Source organism: Clytia hemisphaerica, unplaced genomic scaffold (genome assembly GCF_902728285.1).
Source record: "Clytia hemisphaerica strain Z4C2 unplaced genomic scaffold, Clytia hemisphaerica genome assembly, whole genome shotgun sequence".
Classification (NCBI taxonomy): domain Eukaryota; kingdom Metazoa; phylum Cnidaria; class Hydrozoa; order Leptothecata; family Clytiidae; genus Clytia; species Clytia hemisphaerica.
The window spans coordinates 640,061-660,093 of record NW_027103417.1 but is presented as its reverse complement, the minus strand read 5'-3'; the positions used below and the strand labels follow the sequence as shown (position 1 = coordinate 660,093).

The 20,033-nt window shown below is 34.9% G+C and overlaps 2 protein-coding genes across 2 annotated transcripts; both read right to left on the bottom strand.

The window, feature by feature from the left end:
• Positions 1-2,920: 2,920 nt before the first annotated feature.
• On the bottom strand, positions 2,921-7,027 carry LOC136797721 (testicular acid phosphatase homolog). Its single transcript, XM_067054306.1, has 7 exons — positions 6,907-7,027; positions 5,790-5,885; positions 5,042-5,134; positions 4,499-4,585; positions 4,129-4,203; positions 3,785-3,892; positions 2,921-3,043 (listed from the first exon to the last, which is right to left on the bottom strand). The coding sequence occupies exons 1-7, from the start codon at positions 7,000-7,002 to the stop codon at positions 2,936-2,938; spliced, it is 663 nt and encodes a 220-aa protein (XP_066910407.1). The 5' UTR covers positions 7,003-7,027; the 3' UTR covers positions 2,921-2,935.
• Positions 7,028-10,354: 3,327 nt separating this feature from the next.
• Positions 10,355-19,782, bottom strand: LOC136797720 (lysosomal acid phosphatase-like). The gene is made up of 12 exons (XM_067054305.1): positions 19,627-19,782; positions 18,858-18,950; positions 18,318-18,410; positions 18,000-18,086; positions 17,397-17,471; positions 14,058-14,162; positions 13,391-13,477; positions 12,970-13,105; positions 12,631-12,728; positions 11,895-12,001; positions 11,415-11,584; positions 10,355-10,820 (listed from the first exon to the last, which is right to left on the bottom strand). The coding sequence occupies exons 1-12, from the start codon at positions 19,723-19,725 to the stop codon at positions 10,672-10,674; spliced, it is 1,299 nt and encodes a 432-aa protein (XP_066910406.1). The 5' UTR covers positions 19,726-19,782; the 3' UTR covers positions 10,355-10,671.
• Between the last annotated feature and the right edge of the window lie 251 nt (positions 19,783-20,033).

Below are 20,033 nucleotides of genomic sequence, written 5' to 3'. Positions count from 1 at the left end.
AATTCCTGCTGTGATGGTCGAAATAATTAGAAATTTCTTCTGGTTGTTCGATTTGAGATACTTTGATGGAAAATTGCCACTTCAGAGAAGACCCCTGTTCAATTTTTTCTAAAAAAATTAGACAATGCCGGACAAAAGGTTGTAGACAAATGAAATTTCAGTGAAAAATGATGAGAAATAGAGCAAAATGACTCTTCTATGTGTCTGAAAGGGGATGGAAGTTAAGAAAACACTTTTGAAGTCGTTGCATTGCTTTTGAATTGCTTTTGAGGGAACCACAAGCAAAAATCAGCGTTTTGATACTGGTGTAAGCCAGTTAATCAAGCCCTTGTGGTTTGCCCTTGCGGTTAGACTGCAGTGGGTGACTTTCAAAGACTTTGAACAGCTTTGAATGGGTTTGGAAAGCACCCAGAGCCTCTTGGGAACTTGTTTTGATCGATATTGAAGTATTTTGCAAATATTGCAGAAGTCTACAACCTTTTGTCCAGCATTGTCTGAGAATTCTGAGACTCAGTGTATTTTCCAGCTCAAATTTTTGGGAATATCAATGGTAGTTTCAGATTGAAATTGTCTCTATTGTAGTTGAGGATCATTCCTGAGTCTCAAAAATTTATTTTTGCTGATTCAGCATTTTCTATTGCTCCACATTTGAGTCTATTTGATGGGGGGTGTCAATACTTCTGAAAATGGCTGATTTTTTTATTTTTTTGGTATAATTCCTGCTGTGATGGTCGAAATAATTAGAAATTTCTTCTGGTTGTTCGATTTGAGATACTTTGATGGAAAATTGCCACTTCAGAGTAGACCCCTGTTCAATTTTTTCTTAAAAATTCAGACAATGCCGGACAAAAGGTTGTAGACAAATGAAATTTCAGTGAAAAATGATGAGAAATAGAGCAAAATGACTCTTCAATGTGTCTGAAAGGGGATGGAAGTTAAGAAAAACACTTTTGAAGTCGTTGCATTGCTTTTGAATTGCTTTTGAGGGAACCACAAGCAAAAAATCAGCGTTTTGATACTGGTGTAAGCCAGTTAATCAAGCCCTTGTGGTTTGCCCTTGCGGTTAGACTGCAGTGGGTGACTTTCAAAGACTTTGAACAGCTTTGAATGGGTTTGAATGGGTTTGGAAAGCACCCAGAGCCTCTTGGGAACTTGTTTTTGATCGATATTGAAGTATTTTGCAAATATTGCAGAAGTCTACAAACCTTTTGTCCAGCATTGTCTGAGAATTCTGAGACTCAGTGTATTTTCCAGCTCAAATTTTTGGGAATATCAATGGCAGTTTCAGATTGAAATTGTCTCTATTGTAGTTGAGGATCATTCCTGAGTCTCAAAATTTATTTTTGCTGATTCAGCATTTTCTATTGCTCCACATTTGAGTCTATTTGATGGGGGGTGTCAATACTTCTGAAAATGGCTGATTTTTTTATTTTTTTGGTATAATTCCTGCTGTGATGGTCGAAATAATTAGAAATTTCTTCTGGTTGTTCGATTTGAGATACTTTGATGGAAAATTGCCACTTCAGAGTAGACCCCTGTTCAATTTTTTCTTAAAAATTCAGACAATGCCGGACAAAAGGTTGTAGACAAATGAAATTTCAGTGAAAAATGATGAGAAATAGAGCAAAATGACTCTTCAATGTGTCTGAAAGGGGATGGAAGTTAAGAAAAACACTTTTGAAGTCGTTGCATTGCTTTTGAATTGCTTTTGAGGGAACCACAAGCAAAAAATCAGCGTTTTGATACTGGTGTAAGCCAGTTAATCAAGCCCTTGTGGTTTGCCCTTGCGGTTAGACTGCAGTGGGTGACTTTCAAAGACTTTGAACAGCTTTGAATGGGTTTGGAAAGCACCCAGAGCCTCTTGGGAACTTGTTTTTGATCGATATTGAAGTATTTTGCAAATATTGCAGAAGTCTACAAACCTTTTGTCCAGCATTGTCTGAGAATTCTGAGACTCAGTGTATTTTCCAGCTCAAATTTTTGGGAATATCAATGGCAGTTTCAGATTGAAATTGTCTCTATTGTAGTTGAGGATCATTCCTGAGTCTCAAAATTTATTTTTGCTGATTCAGCATTTTCTATTGCTCCACATTTGAGTCTATTTGATGGGGGGTGTCAATACTTCTGAAAATGGCTGATTTTTTTATTTTTTTGGTATAATTCCTGCTGTGATGGTCGAAATAATTAGAAATTTCTTCTGGTTGTTCGATTTGAGATACTTTGATGGAAAATTGCCACTTCAGAGAAGACCCCTGTTCAATTTTTTCTAAAAAAATTAGACAATGCCGGACAAAAGGTTGTAGACAAATGAAATTTCAGTGAAAAATGATGAGAAATAGAGCAAAATGACTCTTCAATGTGTCTGAAAGGGGATGGAAGTTAAGAAAAACACTTTTGAAGTCGTTGCATTGCTTTTGAATTGCTTTTGAGGGAACCACAAGCAAAAAATCAGCGTTTTGATACTGGTGTAAGCCAGTTAATCAAGCCCTTGTGGTTTGCCCTTGCGGTTAGACTGCAGTGGGTGACTTTCAAAGACTTTGAACAGCTTTGAATGGGTTTGGAAAGCACCCAGAGCCTCTTGGGAACTTGTTTTTGATCGATATTGAAGTATTTTGCAAATATTGCAGAAGTCTACAAACCTTTTGTCCAGCATTGTACCCTCCTCTTTTTCGAAGGGCGTTTGTGGACCTTTGAAGCCTCAAAGGGTCGCAAATATGTAATTTCAGTTATGTAAAATCATTAAAATTGAAATGGTCACGAAAATGGTAAAAAATTTAATTTTTTTCAATTCAAGGCAAATCCTATTAGTCCCTTTAAAACAAAGTGGTAAAAACGAGAGAATATGAAAACTTTCGCAAAATTATCAAAGATGTCAATTGATTTGAGCGGATTTTTGTCTACCAAAGAAAAAGTTGAAACGCTGCTCCACTGGATATTAAAAAAGAAGTATGTTTACCTCGCTCTTGACGGCATCATATATGATCCACATGTTATCAACGGTCAAATTCCATCCACTGTGTAGACTCATATATTTGAGCAAATCCTACAAAACAAATTTTAGTGAGAGTAGAAACTCTATCATCGGATTACCTTATTGTCTGTACAAAGACCCAGTTTCTACGGCTAATTTCTAAATTCATTGCCGTAGAAGGCCTGTTGTCATTGTCTTTTCTTATTTGAGATTTATCAAACCAATCGCTACAATGAAGTAGGTCTCCGTATAAGAATATTTTTATCAAACAGACAATGCGCACAGAGTGTACTACGAAGCGATAAACGTGAGATACACTCTGGTACAGAGAAGTTGCTCTAACACCTTGCATTGTACAAGTTTGTGATAGAATCCTTCACACTACCAATCGGCAGACATTCACATTCTAAATTATATTGTTTTCAACTCAAAAATCCAGTTAGAATTTTTTAAATTACAGTTAGAATTTCTCATTGAGCTATGAGAAGTAAGGTTTTATCAGGTCTTGTTAACTAAAGGGACCATAAAACTTGCTCGTGTTATAGATAGAAACATTCGAGTTATAGAGGTTCGAGTTAAAGAGACTCCACTGTAATTACTGCTTATGAGGTCATCCATATAGAGTACATATGCAAAATTATTGTAGTTATTTGACACCCCATCCCCTTTAAGTACGCAGAGAACTATAGAAATGACGTCATTTAAACAAAAGAGGTACTCTTTTGCTAAGCCCGTCCCCCCCCTTCACTGCGTACGTACTACATGGATGGTCCCTACTCTCATCTAACAAAAGGTTAGTTGAAAAATATATACTTTTGTTTCATCGCTGTTGATTCTCTCTTGGTAGGCTTCATCTTTTTGCATTTCTTCCATCAAATCATCATACCCTGGACAATTTTTTGTATTCTCTGGTCGAAGCACCTAAAACATATTGGTTTTTTTATCTTTATTGGCAAAATATGTAAGTTTATTTAGGGGTCAAATTTCTTATTTTCGTAAAAGCTTTTTATGAATTCTCCCAATCTCCGTCTTTAGGATATGCAGAAATTAGAGCTTTTGTCCAATTAAGATTTGGGTGACCTAGCATATGGAATGTTCCTACCGAGTCTTTTTTACAAAGGCTTTTTAAAACTTTCTTTAAAGTACAAACAACTTACAGGATCTTCATCATCAGGGACAGTTTGAATTGGAATTGGTTGCCATACTTTACCAAGCTCGTCATCTCCCCATATCTAAAAGAATAATGAATTTAAGAGCAGTTGGTACATTTTCAGCATTTTGATTGGGTACTAAAGGCATATATGGTTTGAAGTTTGATAGTATTTACATTGTTGAAAGAAACCAAGCCGAACGTAATTTATACTATTCATAAATCTGATAAATACAGGTTTTCCAAACGCGGCGATAATTAAAACCAAAGAGAGAATGAAAACAAATTCATATTTCGATGAAATTGAAAAATCATAAATTTCGTCAGCAATTGACTTGCAAAAACTTTGTGTGACAAAAGAGTTTATACAACATTACCTGCCAGTCAGAGGGTGGGTAGAGACCAGCAAGTTGTGCTTCTGCACTTTGAAGACATCGGTCGACTCCGGAACTTCTGATTGTCACCTAGAGAAAAGAAGGTACAGTCCAAAATAAATTCATGTCCAGTTGAAATCCGTCTTAAAACGAGTTTCCCATTTAACAATAAGTACAGCGAAAATTCATCTACAATCGGCGCCGAAATATTTGGCATAAAAGGGGAATTTAAAACCGCAAGTGATTTTTAAGTGCTTTGAAGTACAGTTTGGAAGTAGAGTTTAACATTAGACTTAAGACTTAGGACCTTAAGGTCTCAGGACCTAAAAGCTCAAAAATGTTCCAATAAGGCTGAGAATATAGCCTGGAAGCCACTTAACCCCTCCCAAATCGAAAAATCAAATGAAGCAAAGTGAAAGTACTAAAACTGCAATTCTCGCACGAGCTTTAAATTTTGAAAAACGTTAAAATCCCCAAAATTGCCAATATATTTCGGCGCTGATTGTAGATCTAATAGCTAATGGATAATGGATTTCAAGAACTCACCTGTGTATGTAAATATTGAGGACTAACAAATTTGGTATCCACGTATCGTGTTTTTAAAAACTTTCCCAAATCATATTCCATTTGCATGCCTCTCTACAAAGCAAATAGAGAAGATATAACTAAAGCTTTTCTTTTTAAACAAGAGTGATATCGTTTGCTTACTCATCAATTCTAATTCACAAGCTTTTCACATTGGATTGACACGGATGTGGAGCAAGATAAGTAAAGTAAAAATGAAACCTTTAAATGCAACATTTTTAAGCCTCACAAGCAGCTTTATATACCTATGATCTTTTCAAGCTAGACAAAATTTCCCCTTTCGGTAGATCCAGAAGGGTTTCACTGAACTTAAGCTAAAGGGATTTTCCAAACACTTGAAGCTAGCGGCCGTTTTTGTAGAGTTTCTAAATGTCTGATAGGGAATTTGGTCAGCGAAACTGTACATTGATGAAGCTGGGGGTCTGGTTGGTGTTCTGATGGCGAAGCTCCCAAAAGATATTTTGAATATATGTAGATAATATTATTTACTTTTGGAAACAACAAACAAGCTTAATTTTGCTAGAAAATATATTTTCTTTTTTGGATTGAGTTTCTAATTGAATAATTTGGCCGGTAAACGGACATATAAAAAAGCGATTAGAAAAATTCCTGGATTAAGTTTTGCGATTAAGAGAAAGCTGAGGAGTTTGTCGATTTTGTGATACCGATTTTTTTGATAGGAGATATTGATGGAAAGACAAAACGTTACCTGTGTAAGTCGGCCACCGATACCATCTTTCCAATGATGTTTATAAGGGTCTGTAGGGTAAACAGCTATCGGTGAACGCGCACCGTGTCTGTATACCTGAAAAATGCATAAAACTAAAGTTTGAGTCATTTAGTTTTGTCAAACTTATTCATTTCACACGAATTGAAAAAAAAGTTGATTCAACAACCGGGGGAGGCTGGGATGGGCACCTTCACGTTTTTTTATAAGAACAAACTATATAAGAACGTAAGGCTTCAATGGCCAAAATGTTAAGAACAAGTTAAGAACATTTTAAGGCTTTGCAGATTCCGAAACACCCTATTTCTTAGGAAAATGGTAAAAAGTATTCACAAAATGGTTAAAATAAGAATATGTTAATAACATTTTTAGGCTTAAAACTCAAAAAGTTAACAAAAATTTTGGAAGTTCTTATTAAAAAAACGTGTATTTAAGGTACACAAACTTTGAGTTGAGATCCTAATTTTTATATATGGTAGTTTTCAGATCGAGTGCCCCCTCCAGGATTTATCATTGCAGTTGAACGAAGTTAAGAGTATATTCAAACAAAACAACAGTTACTTAAAAGCATTACACTGTATTGATTGACAACCATGCGAGAAACAAGGGGATTGTGTCATGAAGTTTTAGATAAATGAACTCACTCCAATTACTGTTATGAAAAAAAACTTGGTCTTTTCTATCTAAGCATAGCATGTAAAAAATCCAAAAACTGATTTGGAGATGCTTAGATTAAGATATGACAAGGTTGAAAAAAGCTTGAAGGATGCTTACATCAAGAAAAATTTCAGGGAAATTCCGAAAAGCCTAGATATTTTTAAAAGTGCTGTGTCACAGACCCGTTGGGACCCCTGCCCCACTGGAAAATTTGGCAAAATACCCTGAAATTTTAGCCAACCTGGGAAATTGACTTTGACTTCATCCCCATTCGACATTCAATATTTAAAAATTGCACTCCAAACCCATCACCACTGGATTTTTGAACTTTGGAATAATGGGATTTCAATAGGAGTTTTTATTTTCCCACTGAGGTAAAACGTTCCACTGAGGTGAGACAGGAGTGTTCTGTAAAAAAACATGTGTGGTGTTTCATACTTACGAGATTGGACATGATCAGTTCATCATCAGAGTGTACACCAGTCACCAACAACGCACATAATGTGCACAGTGGTATCCACGACGCTCCAAAAGTCATTGCGTTAGTTCTATTTTTTAGTATTTCAGCTGAAAAGTAGAAAAAAATATTAGATTATAGTTAGTTGGAGAAAGCCATAGTTGCGTTTTAATCTTCCGGCTTTTAAATAAATGATAATTGATAGAAATTATTGAACGTCCAATAACTGAGCTAAAGGATCCCTGTGAATCTATCCCAAGCATGACACCACCTTTTTGCACGTTAGAAACCGAATGAATAAATTCCGGGAAGGTTGCCAGATCTTTAATTTAAGGGGAACAGACGTCTTATAATTGCAGAAAAACCATAAACTGATATCAAAGATCAAAGCCTATCTTTCATCCGGATTAAGAGAGCTTTTTCCTTCTAAAATACACGTTTTTTAATAAGAACATCCAAAAAGCCTTCGGATGTTCTTAACTTTTTGAGTTTTGAGTTCTTAACATGTTCTTATTTTCATCATTTTTTGTAAGTATCTTGTAAGTCCATTTTCTAAGAAATTGAGTATTCTAGGGTCTGCAAAGCCTTAAAAGGTTCTCAAATTGTTCTTAACAATTTAGCCATCAAAGTCTTTTATTCTTATATGGTTTGTTCTTATAAAAATACGTGTAGGGGATTTAAGGTGAGCCGATCGTTTGAAGGCAAATCAACATTCGCTTTTTGGCAATTCTCTTTGAGAAGCAAAGTTCCACAGTTGAAGAAAAACCAAAAACAAACTCGGTACGGATATCAAAAAGTATAGTTTAAGTTTTGTTCTTTAGCATCCGATATATGGAGAATCGGAGAAAGTTTTTCCTTTGACAAATATAGCCACAAATATGCTGGATTTTGTACTGTGTTTACCAGACTCAAAAACCACAGAAACTTCCAAAATTATTTCCGTTTAGGTACTGTTGTCATTATCTGTGTCTTTTTTGATCATTTTTAGAAGTTTCTTTCACCGCCAAGACTCAAAATCATTTTTCTGGTCAAAAAGATCAAATAAAAAGCAACATGTTTCTGAAGGGCTAAAAAAAGTCAAAAAATGCAGTGCTTGTAAGAGGGGTTTCAGTCAAATCACCATACACGTTTTTTATAAGAACAAACTATATAAGAATATAAGGCTTCGGTGGCTAAAATATTAAGAACAAGTTAAGAACATCTTAAGCCTTTGCAGACTCTACAGATTTCTAAGGAAATTAGATCAAAATGCTCACAAAACAGTGAAAATAAGAACATGTTAAGAACATTTTTAGGCTTAAAACTCAAAAAGTTAAGAACATCCGAACGCTTCATAAACTTTGGATGTTCTTATAAAAAAACGTGTGACTCGGATACGACACATAAGAATTTTTGCTTATTCCTTTGAATATCCGAATAGAGACTCGAATGTACATTTCGACTTTTTCAAAAAAAATGGCAGAAGTATAACCTCATATAGTAAATTTTAATCTTTTTTTACACCGCTACTGCCAAGAAGTCCAACAACTCTTGAAAATGAAATTTCGAAGATCTTGAAAGACTAAAACAAGTTAGCTCTTAATTAACCTTAAAAAAGTTTGTTTATTCTTTACAGGGTTTTGTCTATCGATGCCATTCATCTCTTTGTTGTTGAGAAAATATTTGGGGTAAAACACGTTTTTTATTCCAGCAACCATGTGCTGCTTAAAAACACACACAATGTCAAAGCAGCAAGCATAACAACAAAGATAATGAATATATAATGCAAAAAGCCGGATGCTTTTCGATTAAACACAGACCTCTTCAAATACTTTCCAAGGATTCCATCAATAACAACTGCACGCTTTTTCTTTATAAGAATACACTTTATAAGAATATTCACGATGAAAATAGCCAAAACATTTAAGAATACTCTAAGAATATCACCATCATGGAATTTTGCTACTCAAGCTAAGAATGCCATTTTTAGAGCATTTTCAATTATAAATTGTCAATTACCCCCAAGCCAGACTCACTCCTTTCACAAAAATGCCATTTTATGCTTGAGACGTATGTACTAAATGTTAAATCTAGTCTGAATTAGGATCCTAATCAAAGAATATTGTAAGAATGTTTTAGGATGATTTTCCCAAAAAAGTTAAGAATATCCATGATGAAATGGATTTACACCAAAAGAAGCGTGTATTACCTCATGAAAGCCAGAAAAAGGGTAAGTAAAGTCAAGCAAGTTGAGCTTTTGTGCTTTGCAAGCATAGATTGACATTCTACTGAAAACTGTCTTTTCCAGAAAGATATCATTGAAAGATAAGAATTGCTACTGAACCGGGGTAAGAAAAATTTCGTCCTCCAAAGATCATCCATCAAATCGATTTTACAGCCCACACATCGATGATTACACGTTTTTTTATAAGAACATCCAAAATTTTTGAAGCCTTGAGATGTTCTTAACTTTTTGAGTTTTAAGCCTAAAAATGTTCTCAACATGTTCTTATTTCCGCCATTTCTAGAGTATTTGTGTCCATTTTCTTATGAAATTCGGTGTTCTAGAGTCCAAAAAGCCTTAAAATGTTCTTAACTTGTTTATAACATTTTGGCTATCGAAGCCTTATGTTCTTATATAGTTTGTTCTTATAAAAAACGTGTAATTTAAATATACAGTATCACAAATCTAATTTGAAAAAGTCAAAGTCACTGTCACAAATCCTTACAGAACCATTTACAAGAGAGAGGCTTCTTACTTCAGAAAGTGCCACTCCTATCGTGAATGAAAGCCATGTGTCTACTGATTCTAGCATATATTCTTATTTATTAGAGATGGATGCAAATCTAATTGCAATTTGATTGGATAAATTATTCCCCAAAAAGATAATGACAAAGGCAAAATCTAATCAAAGCTACACTTAATTATTTAAACCACAAAACAGATAATATAAAAAGAGGCAAAATGTAATTAAAACTAGACTGAATAATTAGACCCCAAAACAGCTTGCGCATTTTAAATTACTAAAGAGTAATCAAACATGTCTCGTCCTAGTCCCTTACTTTTTAATTGCACAATTTCAAACAAAAAGACTTGGAGTAATGATTAATTATTGACGTATAAAAAACCAAGCTGAAATTACTTTTGCAGAGATTTGGAACTGTCAGGACCCCGTTTGCAAGATTTCCAGATGAGATGGAGTTTTTATAAAATACTTTAATAATTTGTAATTTGAAGTAATAAAAATGACGCATTCTTTAGACAAAGTAACAAAATTGTTTTATTACTGGTTAACGACCAACCAAATCAAATATAAGCTTGTAAAAACTCCATATTGTCCCAAGATTTCCTTTTCATAGAAAAAACCCACAAAAGTGTAAACGAGTTTCTCAGCTATTCCTATTTTCAGGTTGAAATATTTTTAGGATGATCTTGAAATATAAATAATCTGTCTTATAACGAAAATATTTGTTCGAGATTTTCGCTATTTCTTCCAAATTGAAAGTGGATAGAAAGTCACTACAAAAAAAGTTTACAAAAATATTTTACAAACGTCAATTAAAAATTATTTTAAAAACACCTAAATACTAAAAATATAATAAAAGTTTGAATAAATATATCTAAGTGTTGTGTGATATTATAAAGTAAATAATATTTCAAAATATTAAAATAAAGCTGAATTTATTTGCATCGCTTTGAGCCTCATGATGGGAAAATAATTTTTTTACCATTTATAGGAAAAGATAACAAATGCAATGAATTTGGACATGTCACGAAATGAGATTCACATCCTCACCATACCTTGCGGCCATTTTTTCAGCCATTTTCTTTCTATGACGCGTTCGTACACATGTGAAAATGATAACTATGAACAAGAAGATACACAAGGAGAGCAAAACAATGGAAACCATTGTCAACCCTACAAATGAAATAAAAGAAAACGCACGTTTTTTATAATAACCAAGCTTGCGATCGCAGTCGAGAGCAACCAGAAGGCTCCTTTTTCTCTAGTTGTCTACCCGAAGGTAGGGGAGGGCACCACTCCTTTCCCTGGATTTCTCCACTTACCCTTGATATGTCTCTTTAATTGCTGAGCTTGATAGCAGAGAGGCATCAAGTACCATTTTGGGAATCTTTGGTATGACCCGGCTGGGAATCGAACCCACAACCTTGCACACCGTAGCTGGATGCTCTACCTTCATGCTACGGCCGCTCAAGTTTTTTAAAAGAGCCAGTAAATCTTTGTTAAGCAAGAGGTGTTCTTAATTTTTTTAAATTTTGAGCCTTATTATTCTTATGATGTTCTAAATGACTAAATAAATAAATTGAAGGGATGAAATTGCCAATAAATAGGAACAGTTTAAGAACACACCTAGAGGAATGACTGGATTATATAATTCAATTGAAGAATAAGAACGGTTTGGGGCTCATGCTAAAATAATAAGAGCTTGGGATATAATTAGGATTAGGTCTGAAAAAGAGATCGGCAAATCACGAAAGAAGAAAGTATTACGTTTATGTGAGAAAAATTCAGATTCAGTTTGGCAATCTTTGTCCCGATCCTCCGGTACTCGATTTTTAGTTTTGCTGATGAAATCATCTAACGGGCATTTCTCATCACAATCCGAAAGTTTCCATGGTGTCAATGTATCTTTGTGTTTATATGTCATCTTGACGTAATAACTAAAAACGAAAAGTAAACTCTAGCATAATTATTTGCTGCAAAGAGCGTGTGTTACTTAATACATAATAGGGAAAACTTAAGCGGAAAACTAACTTTCACGAAGGAGCAAATTCGCGAAATTTTCTTTAAATTTCGGAAGAATATTACTTTTGTGAATTAAGCATGAGAAAAAATTATTAATATTGATTTCACTTAATTTTTTAAATTTGTGAAAATCGTAACAGTTTTTTTTCATTTAAGGCATTCGCAAGAATGTGTCTCGGACTAGGGAAAAGCAACAAACTAAACGGCCAACACATCTCTTCTTACTTTCCACTGGAGTTGAAAAGTTCCACAAGAATGGAAGCAGAGAAAGGAATTTCATCAATGATGTCCGTTTGAAGGGCTGCTGACAATGATAATAAAGTGGAATCGTGCTAAAGAAGAAAATATTTCAAATAAGAAAACTTTTAGAGAACAATTTCATGATTTTGATGATATGGTTTCACCTTTACCAGACGATACAAATTATTGAAATATTTTAGACAGTGTGCCTTTAGGAAAGAGTAATACGGAAAAAGACCTCGTAGACTTTGATTTCCCTTTTTTGAGTGTCAAAATTGTAAAAGTGAATTGGGCTTTTCCAGAAAAAAATCGTGCACCCCCTGTTGAGGAGGTCCATTTCCGTTCCAAGGGGGTAAGGTTTGAAATGCAGTGGAATTCCATAAGGGTAGACGAAAATCCGTCAAAAATAATTCCAAGGGGGTAATGATTGAAAATTTGTAAAAATTCGGAATTCCAGAGGGGTATGATCCTAAAATTGCCTGGAATTCCAAGGGGTTAGGTCACAAAAGGTTGGACCTCCTCAACAGGGGGTGCACGGTTTTTTTCTGGAAAAGCCCAATTTGCTAGGATTTTACGATAACTAATTTTTGGAGTAGCCGTAAAAATTTAGTTTTACCATTTTTTGAGCGGGGCTGTGAAACAATTTTTAGGCTGAATGACTAAAGTTTAGTCATTACGACAAAATAAATCTAAAAATTTCGAAAGATGTGCAATTACTTACTGCCGAGAAAATGTTCAATTTGTGGAGGTCTTTTTTCTCATCTTGTGCTCCTGATGTCCAGAGTTTCATATTATCATTCATGATGCCAAGTAAACTACCTGTAATTTCAAAAGTTTGGTTAAAGCAAGCCTTTTTTACATCCGAGACGGAAAATAGACTCAAACATGTCATATAAGCCCAGATCTTCAATATCTTGCTAAATATTTCTGAATTCTAGGGACGAAAAAGGCTATTTTCGTACTTTGCTAAAACGGAACACTGGCGAGAAAGAATGGGCCAAAGTTTTGGTCGTATTTATGTTTCGGGATAAGTGACATTTTCAATTGTTGCTTCACTTACCACCTGTCAGACGACCCAGAAGATCAGCCGTGTCTTTTTGTCCTTGATATTTGAAGCGAAATAGATACCAACTTAATGACCTCATTTCATCTAACCTATCCAAAATCCATTTTGGTTGTTCAAGACCTTCTTCTGTCTGTAAAAAAAATATCGGTGGCTTAGTATACTCAACCACTTCCATCATCTTGGTAAAAATTAAACTCTGAATATCTAATACAAGCTTCAGAGGACTAATACACCCAGGTGTATATATATCGGGGTTCCGAGAGGTTCAGTAGAGCCTTTGGTTGATCAAAAGTCACAATTCCCGGGGTAATATAGCGTCAGTCAAAACCACTCAGAACAAGAATCAGAAAATGAAAAATTTGCTGGTCCCTTTAAAGCATACGACCAGCGACTTGACAAAATAGGTGAAATTTACCCCGCTTTTGAAATTATCATAAATCATCCACATGTTGTCCATCGTGACTTTAGTTCCGCTGTGCAAACTCATATACTTCAATAACTCCTGCAAAATATAATCATATATGAAGTTTCATATTTAGCAGTCACTTGCCATCTTCCCCCAATGGTGCCTGCAAATTCAGAGGTTCAAATGTTTAAATCTTTTAATCCATAGAAAAACTTTTTTCATCCTTGCCAAATAGTCGAATCAAGATCGAGAAGAGCTTGTTATTTCTTTCTTTAAAGGGATAATCAGATAGTTTGAGATTAACATTTAGATTCTTGAGTAAAACCTTCATTCAAAGTTGAGATATGATACCTTATCACAGCTTATCAGCCTTTTTAACGCCGGTCCTGATTTAGCGCCGCCCCCCCTAATTTAATTCCGATTGCTTAGTGACAAAAAAAACAACGCCAATAAGGGCCGATAAGGTCATTTAAAATATTTAGAATCAAGTTACTAAAGGTTCTTATGTTAGTTTGCTATTTGTTTTTAGAAGTAACTTTTAACCGAAATATCTAGGCTAATTAGAAAATAATCAGACAAAAAAAATTGAGATTTTACTCAGGAACATTCAGTGAATGAGCCTGCGTCAAATATCTCAGCCCATCTGATTACCCCTTTAAAAGTTTACTTTACTCACTTGGCTCTCTTTAATTTTCTTTTGATACTCGTCAGAATTACTTTTCATTTCAGCAATCAATTGGGGATACCTTGGACAATTCTTTGTGCTCTCTGGGCGAAGTACCTAAAAATAACAAGCTAGATGCTGAATGGACCTACCTGATGATGAAAGTTAAATAGCAATACGAGGAGAAAAATGAAAAAATATAGCGTTTAGCGAAAATACATAACGCAATAAATTCATCATTGATTGTTGATGGGGGACAGGGAAGGGTTGTAGGGAAAAAATAAATAGAAAGTTCTGGTCGCAAAAATCAGTTTTATTGACAATTGAATCATGCTTGATGATAAGGAAAAAATCCAATGAAAATCTGCAAACACGGCGATTTCCGGCATTTTCAACCGGAAAAATTTTTTTCTCAAGAATCGAACTCGGCCATGTTTTGGGCATTTGGGCATCTTTGAGCAAAAAATCAGAAAAAACCAATGATAAAATCTTGAGAAAATGCCAAAAAACCAGTTTTTCCGGCATATTTCCAGCATTTTCGGCCGGAAAAAAATGCTTTTTGAAAATCAGGCTTCCCCACATTTTAGGTATTGTCATTTTCCATCATTGTGCAAAAAATCAGAAAAAAAATAATGAGTCAACATTGAGAAAAGCTATATTTTCTTATTTGGTTAAAGGGAATTTCCCCAAAATACGAAAATCCGTCTTTTAAGGCGAATAAGAATTTTCCGGGAAAAACCACTTCAGTCATTCTTTAGAGAATCTTGCCCTCCATCATTGTACAAAAAATCAGAAAAAAGTAATGACAGTCCAAAAAACCCTATTTTTAGGCAGTTTTTGGCCCAAATTTGCCCAAATATATTTTTTTCGAAAATCAGGCTCCCTCACATTTTAGGCATTGCCATTATGCATCATTGTGCAAAAAATCAGAAAAAAAATAATGAGTCAACATTGAGAAAAGCTATATTTTCTTATTTGGTTAAAGGGAATTTCCCCAAAATACGAAAATCCGTTATTTAAGGCGAATAAGAATTTTCCGGTAAAAACCACTTCAGCCATTCTTTAGAGATTCTTGCCCTCCATCTTTGTACAAAAAATCAGAAAAACCTAATGACAGGATTTTGCACAAAGTCCAAAAAACCCTATTTTTAGGCAGTTTTTGGCCCAAATTTGCCCAAATATATTTTTTTCGAAAATCGGGCTCCGTCACGTTTTGGGCATTACTATTTTGCATCATTGTGGCAAAAATCAGGAAAAACTAATGAGCCAATCTCGAGAAAAGTTGGTAACGAACTAACGGACGAACAGAGGTTAATTTATAGGACCTCCACCGGGGTAGGTCCAAAAATTGGATAAATTTATTTGAAGACTTGAAAACGTAGAAATGTCGTTCTATGTCAATAACCAGAGTAGAGTGAACCAGGAAAATATAATATTCTTGAAATAAACAAGTAATACTTTAATGGACCTACCTATTTATAAAACGAATAATTAGAATTTAATGGAAGTAATGTATAATTTTAAATTTCGATTTAAATATCCATTGGAACGGAGAAAGCAATTAAGAAACGCATCGATGTTTAACGGTGAAAGAAAAATAATATCGACACTTTAATCAATCATTCAGAGAAAATTAAAACTGAAGTAAAAAAAACATTTAGTTTTCAGTTTTCATTATTTCATCACAGATTGATTATATTTCCGCCCGGAAAAATCCGTTTTAAAGGAATCAGACTCGGCTCCGTCACATTTTGGGCATTGCCATTTACATCATTGTGCGAAAAATCATGAAAATTGTCGAGTATAAGTTGAAAAAATGAAGGAAAACCGTTTTTACGCCGGTTTCGCCTATTCCGGCGATTTTTTAAGGAGTTCCGGATTCAAAGGATGATTTTTTTGGAAATCAAACAATGCTAAGTTTTGGGCATCATCATAAAGAACATTTTTCTGTAAAGAAACAATTAAATAACTTGAAAAATGTGACGGAAATGTGAAAAAAACGACGATTTCCGGCACATTTCCGGTTCTACAGACCGGAAAAAAAATTTTTTCGACAAACGGTTTTCGACACCTTTTCGGCAGTACTAATGTGCATCTATGTGCAAAAAATCGCAAAAAACTAATGAGAAAATCTCGAGAAAATCTCAAAAAAACCGCTTTTTTCGGGACATTTCCGGTTCTAGCGGCCGGAAAAATTTATTTTTCGAAAATTGGGCTCTGTCACATTTTGGGCATTGCCATTTTACATCATCGTGCAAAAAATCATGAAAATCTGTCGAGTATAAGTTGTAAAAATGAAGGAAAACCGTTTTTAACGCCGGTTTTCGGCTGTTCCGGCGATTTTTAAGGAGTTCCGGATTTAAAGGATGATTTTTTTGGAAATCAAACGATGCTAAGTTTTGGGCATCATCATAAAGAACATTTTTCTGTAAAGAAACAATTAAATAAGTTGAAAAAATGTGACGGAAATGTGAAAAAAACGACGATTTCCGGCACATTTCCGGTTCTACAGACCGGAAAAAATTTTTTTTTCGGCAAACGGTTTTCGACACCTTTCGGCAGTACTAATGTGCATCTATGCGCAAAAAATCGCAAAAAACTAATGATAAAATCTCGAGAAAATCTCAAAAAACCGCTTTTTTCGGGACATTTCCGGTTCTACCGGCCGGAAAAATTTTTTTTTCGAAAATCGGGCTCCGTCACATTCGAGGGTTTATAGTAATGCACCTTTGTGCAAAAAATCAGAAAAATTGAATGAGCCAATCTCGAGAAAAGTTGGTAACTAACGAACGAACGAACGAACTAACGAACACGGGTTAATTTATAGGACCTCCACCCCACCGGGGTAGGTCCAAAAAACAATCAACTTCACTAACTCGTATGAGTTGTTATCCTCATTATTTTTCTCCCAGCGTGTTCCTCAGATTTTGCAAGCACGCAGGATGTTGAAAAGCGCGGAATTTACCACACACACATTCGCGAATCGGTAAAATTTTAAAGAATGTTTTACGAGCATAATATTTTTTAAACACAATAACTTTCGCAAAAGAAGCTTAAATTTTCCACTCAGGCCTAAGATATTTTAACCTTCTCCTCCCTCGTAATTAATGTAATTACATTTTGAAACATTTTCAGATCAGGTGTCGCTTAAGTGAACTTAATAATTTGGCTGGTCAGTAAGTTACAAAACGAGATATTTGGAAAATGGTTGCAGACTTCATGTAACGGCCAATGATTAGTCTGGTACTATTATTTCAGTGTTTGGTGGCGCTTAAGTGAACTTGCTATATCCGGACTACTGACTCTGTTTCGCTTTTTTCCAGAGAATGTAGAAACACATTTAAAGCTTACAGGATCTTCATCATCAGGGACAGTTTGAATTGGAATTGGTTGCCATAGTTTACCAAGCTCCTCATCTCCCCATATCTAAAAGTTAAGATGATAGAAGTGTGAACAAAAACACAGATATCTTAAGTAAAATACTAGATACAGCTTCTCTATCTTTCAAAGCCACGGAAGTTGAAGCAAAATAATGCAAAAATTAGTTGACAACAGTTCGTTACCGGTACCGGCAATTCTTCCTTCAAAACAAACAACTTTTATGACGAGAAGCGAGGAGAATAATGTCTTGACTGAACAAATTGTCAGCACCAAACTGTAGTCTTCTTTTAAAAATAATGGCGCATTATTTTTCTTCAGATATAAGATATCTGGGATAGTAACGTTTTTAATTATTTCTCTATATACACACACCCCAGTGGTAAGGTTTTCCAAAAATGATCCAATTTACTCAGCTGTCTAAAGTCAGAGACGGTGATCCATGCAGAGGAATAGCGCCTAGACATCGAAATCAATAAAACTAGAATTCTCGAAGTCACTTTCATGTAAATCTTTTGTCTGTGCAAATTTCTGGGAAATCTTACTCTCAGAAAAACTTTATTACAATTCTTTTACCTGCCAGTCAGAGGGTGGATAGAGCGCAGCAAGTTGTGCTTCTGCACTTTGAAGACATCGGTCGACTCCGGAACTCCTGATTGTCACCTTAAAATCAAAAGCAATTTGAGATTAATGAGATAAGAATTAAGGATACATCAACTTTTTATTAGCTTCCCATAGTATCGACAACTGGGGGCAGTTTCCAACACGGTACTGGTTGAAAACTGGCTTATTTTATTACCTATTGTAAGGATAATGGGTCCTAGGATCTTTTAGTACGAAATATAAAGATAGTTATAGCTGGTATTAATCTGCTCAAATATTCAATCCACTCACCTGCGTGTGAAGATAGTGTTGGCTAACAAATTTGGTGTCCACGTAACGTGTTTTCAAAAACTTTCCCAAATCATATTCCATTTTCATACCTTTCTACAAAGCAAAAGAAGAATTATACGAGCTACCTTCTAGAGGGTGTAACCTTCGATACCAGAACATTAAGGGGAAAATAACATAGTTTCCTCCCCCCTAAATTCAGAAGGGGTCTTCAAATTCTCAGACAACCCTGTAAGACAACCCACAATTAATAGGGGGGTTTGGCCTTTAGTGAGGTTTTTGGTTATATAGGGGGGTTTCAAACTAATAAATTTATCATTTAAGATTTTATCCCAGTATTCACGACCTCGGTTATTAAGGGGGAGGGGGTGGGTCTGAGAAATTTATATATAGGGGGGTTTGGCCTTTAGGGGGGGGGGGGGGTTGAACCACCCAGGAAACTATGAATAACCTTATATCTTAATTCAGGTGGCTTCAAAGTACCCGTGCACCAAAAAGTTTGGTGCAATTTGTACGACATTGAATTAAACAAAATAAGAATACCTGGGTGAGTCGGCCAACACCATCTTTCCAATGATCTTTATGAGGATCGGTAGGATAAATAAATTGTGGTGAACGTGCACCATGTCGGTATAACTGAGTGGTGGAAAAAAAGTATACATTTCTTTATAAGAACAAACTATATAAGAACACGAGGCTTCGATGGCCAAAATACTAAGAACAAGTTTAGAACATTTCAAGGCTTCGCAGACTCTAAAACACCCGATTTCTTGGAAAAATGGACAAAAAAAGTCAGAAAACAGTGAGAATAACAACATGTTAAGAACATTTTTAGGCTTAAAACTCAAAAAGTTAAGAACATCCGAAGGCTTCAACAATTTTGGATGTTCTTATAAAAAAACGTCTATACGCCCTTTTTTATTAAAGAACCAGTAAATTTGGGCTGAAGCTCAGGTGTTCTTATTTTTTATCACAATGTTCTTAACATGCTTTCTTAAAAACTTCTAAATCTAAATCTTAGGCTGTGATCGTTCAAATTGTTCTTAAGTTTTACCAGAATCAAGCCTTTAGTTAAAAAGGCGTGTTGTAGGTTAAAAAAAATCAAAATTTCGAGCCTAATATTTAATATACCCCTGTTATCCTCAACTTTTTGCGACTAGGTCTCCTTAAATAAAAATAATCGAAGGTTTTGCTCATCAGGACTACGAAGTGGAATCTACATGCCAAAGACCTCAAACCATTTGACTGATCCTTTAAAATTAACGGAAAAGAAAAGAAATTCATAAGAATTGCAAAAGAAAATGAGACTTACCAGATTGGACATGATCAGTTCATCATCGGACTGTACACCAGTCACCAATAACAACACGCATAATGTGCATAATGGTATCCACAACGTTCCATGAGTCATTGTGTATTGTTTCTTTCAGATCTTTATCTCTTTATTTCAGTGTTTAATTTTTTTTCTAGAATATAAAAATATTAGTTGGAATCTTACTGATCATTTCCCCCAAAACTATTTGCAAATTGTAAGGAAATATTTTTTCTATATTTTAAACTGTTCCTTGTTTCTAGAATCTTTGACTGGCAAAGAGAGGTAGAGATTCTCATTCTTTAAGATTAAAAACGAATAACAAACATTCAATGCGGACGCATTAAAATTACGAGAGCAATGATTTTAAAGCTTACATTTCCGCATTTTAGAGATAATTTCTAATA